General features: G+C 45.7%; 1 protein-coding gene across 1 annotated transcript; it reads left to right on the top strand.

Moving 5' to 3' along the window:
- Positions 1-349: 349 nt before the first annotated feature.
- Positions 350-1,924, top strand: LOC111962804 (beta-1,3-galactosyltransferase 9). Its single transcript, XM_023986140.1, has 3 exons — positions 350-355; positions 540-1,246; positions 1,540-1,924. The coding sequence occupies exons 1-3, from the start codon at positions 350-352 to the stop codon at positions 1,922-1,924; spliced, it is 1,098 nt and encodes a 365-aa protein (XP_023841908.1).
- The last annotated feature ends 815 nt before the right edge of the window (positions 1,925-2,739 follow it).

The raw sequence follows: 2,739 nt of genomic DNA, 5'->3' as shown, positions 1-2,739 counted from the left end.
GAAACATTTCAATTTAGGCCAATTACCACAAGTGTAAAGGGTTAAAGGATAGTGAACAATTGTTGGTTTACTTGGTTTGTTTACCTGGGTTGTTGGTTCTCATACAGTGCATTACTCCAGTCTCTCGGCGGGCCATTACTATATGTATGATGGAGGATACTTTCCTTGTGAATAGCCAGCTATCTGACCCTGTGGAAGAGTGTAGTGTTACTGTTACCCGGGGGTAGAGTTACCAGGTGGTGGAAAGACCTCTACAAACTAGATTCATGCTAGTCTATTCATTCAGCCAGTCAACAAGTTACTCAGGGCTTTACTGTTTCAGAGGAGCAGTTCCTTATGAGCAGACACCATGCAGGTAAGCATATTTAGTTCCCTCAAAGACATTAGAATGAAACTGACCTTTTTTATTTCTAACTGGAAACTCCCAACCATGTCTGTGGATTTTCTAAATTAACGTTAGGAACTGCTGAGCATTGTGATCAGGGTTGTTTTGTGTGTTGATGTGTTACATCAGTAAGTTTGAATCTCTCTCTCTGCAGTTCTCTCTGTGCAGGTTGCGTACCCACCAGTGGTGTTTCCTGCTCTTCAATGTGCTTCTGTTCCATGCCCTGTTGTTTGGGGCTGACTTCGTAGAGGAGTACATTCTCCAGCCCACCCCAGGGGTGTACACAGATGGAACAGTCCTGGACGTGAGGGAGAGGGCCCGTAAACTAGACCTGAGTGGGACCAGGGGGAATGAGTCCCAGTATTACCCCATTACAAACCCAAATGCCTGCCTGAACAGTGACCTCTTCCTCCTCACCATTGTCTTCAGTTCCCCAAGCAATCACACCCAGAGGAACGCGGTAAGGGCCACTTGGGCCAACCAAACACGGGTCCAGAGATTCGCCGTGAGAACACTCTTCTTCCTGGGATTGTCTCCCTCCACCGCAACCCAGGAGACTGTTATGACGGAGTCCGGTCGCCATGGCGACATGGTCCAAGGATACGTGAATGACTCCCCTCATGGTCAGGCCGAGAGGGAGGTGTTGGCGTTACGGTGGGTGGTGGCTTTCTGCCCAGTAGCCAGGTTTGTCCTGATCACACAGGACTCTGTGTTTGTCAACCTCCCTGCATTAGGGGGTTACCTACTCGGGCTAAGAAGGCACCCTGAGGACCTCTACTTGGGGAGGGTGATACACAAAGACACCCCCGACCGAGACCCCTCCAGTCCCAGCTACTTAGCTCCAGCCCTCTATCCAGACAGGTACTGTAAGTGGATATACATAGGAGAGTTATTCATCCACTCTTGGAGGGCATTGTAAACATTAGGAACATACTTATGGAAACCGTAGGACAATACTTTATATTATTTAGAAACAATGTGTTAATTGTACTGAATTTAAAAAGTGTAGTTTTAGTTTAGTAAAGAAATAATAATCAGCTTCCCTTGTCCTTCAAAAGGCTGAATAACTCCCATGTATCCGGTTTGCTCCTTAATATGCACCCAGGTAGGACCCAAGGTATACTGACAGTGTACATTTTACTGTGCCCTAACAGGTATCTCCCAGACTACTGTGCCAGAACTGCCTCTGTCCTCTCCCAGGATGTGGTCAGGAAGGTGTATGTGGCGTCAGCTGGGGTCCGTGCCGCCCTTCCCGCTGATGTGTTTGTGGGCCTGTGTGCCTGGAAGGCCGGGGTGGTACCCACCCACAGTGCACGCTTCTCAGGGGAGAAACACATTCATTATAATGACTGCTGTTATCGCTACCTGTTCAACACCGCAGGGATGGGGAGTGAGGAGCTTGGGACAGTGTGGGCAGATCTGGGCCAGGAGGATGGAGGATGTTCCCTTCTAGAGACCTACTATGGCCTGGTGGCTTGCAAGGCTCTCACTTACCTGGACAAACTGTCCTTCTTCAACTCAAAGGGACAGGAAGACTGAATCCAAATCCAATCAAATTGTATTGGTCACATACACATGGTTAGCAGATGTTATTGTGAGTGTAGCGAAATGCTTCTGCTTCTAGAGCCGACAGTGCAGCAATATCTAACGGGTAATATCTAACAATTCCACAACAAAACCTAATACACACAATCTAGTGAAGGAATGGGATAAGAATATCTAAATATTAAATGGATGGATGAGCAGTGAGAGCGGCTAAGATGCAATAGATAGTGTAGGATACAGTATATACATATAAGTGTGTGTGTGTGTATATAAGTTTGAATTTGAGTCTCAGTATTACATTTCAGTTTTTATTTCAGGAAACAATTCCCTACTTTATTTGATTATGTAAATATGAAGCGGATTAAATATTAATTGAAGTGTTGCAGTTAAAGGGATTTGATTACGAAAGGCAAGATTGTTTTGCAGTAGAAGCCAGATATTGTTGCTGTGGGGGGAGGTGCTGATTTTGGAATGTAACCATACTTTATAAGTTATATATCATCAACGATACTATTTAGGCCTGTATAGCATTTGTGAAGTCATCATCAGCTGTTGTTTCAATCCAACCCAGGGTTCACATATTGTGAATGGATCAACTTGCCCGAAGCACCCTAACACAGGCGGGAGGCATAAAATGAACAGACCAGAGGCAGTGGCTGTGGTTCCTTTCGTTTTCTATCGTTTACCAAACGGCTCTTTCTTCACCCAGCAAAATAACTTGAGTACAGGGAACGGCCAACGCTGAAACACCAGTGTAGCGAAACAAATTAACATAATCTAAGCCGTTGACCAAAATGCCGTGGCCAAAA

Source organism: Salvelinus sp. IW2-2015, linkage group LG4q.1:29 (assembly GCF_002910315.2).
Source record: "Salvelinus sp. IW2-2015 linkage group LG4q.1:29, ASM291031v2, whole genome shotgun sequence".
NCBI classification, from domain to species: Eukaryota; Metazoa; Chordata; class Actinopteri; order Salmoniformes; family Salmonidae; genus Salvelinus; species Salvelinus sp. IW2-2015.
The sequence above is the reverse complement of the archived record's forward strand: the minus strand, read 5'-3'. Positions and strand labels throughout refer to the sequence as shown.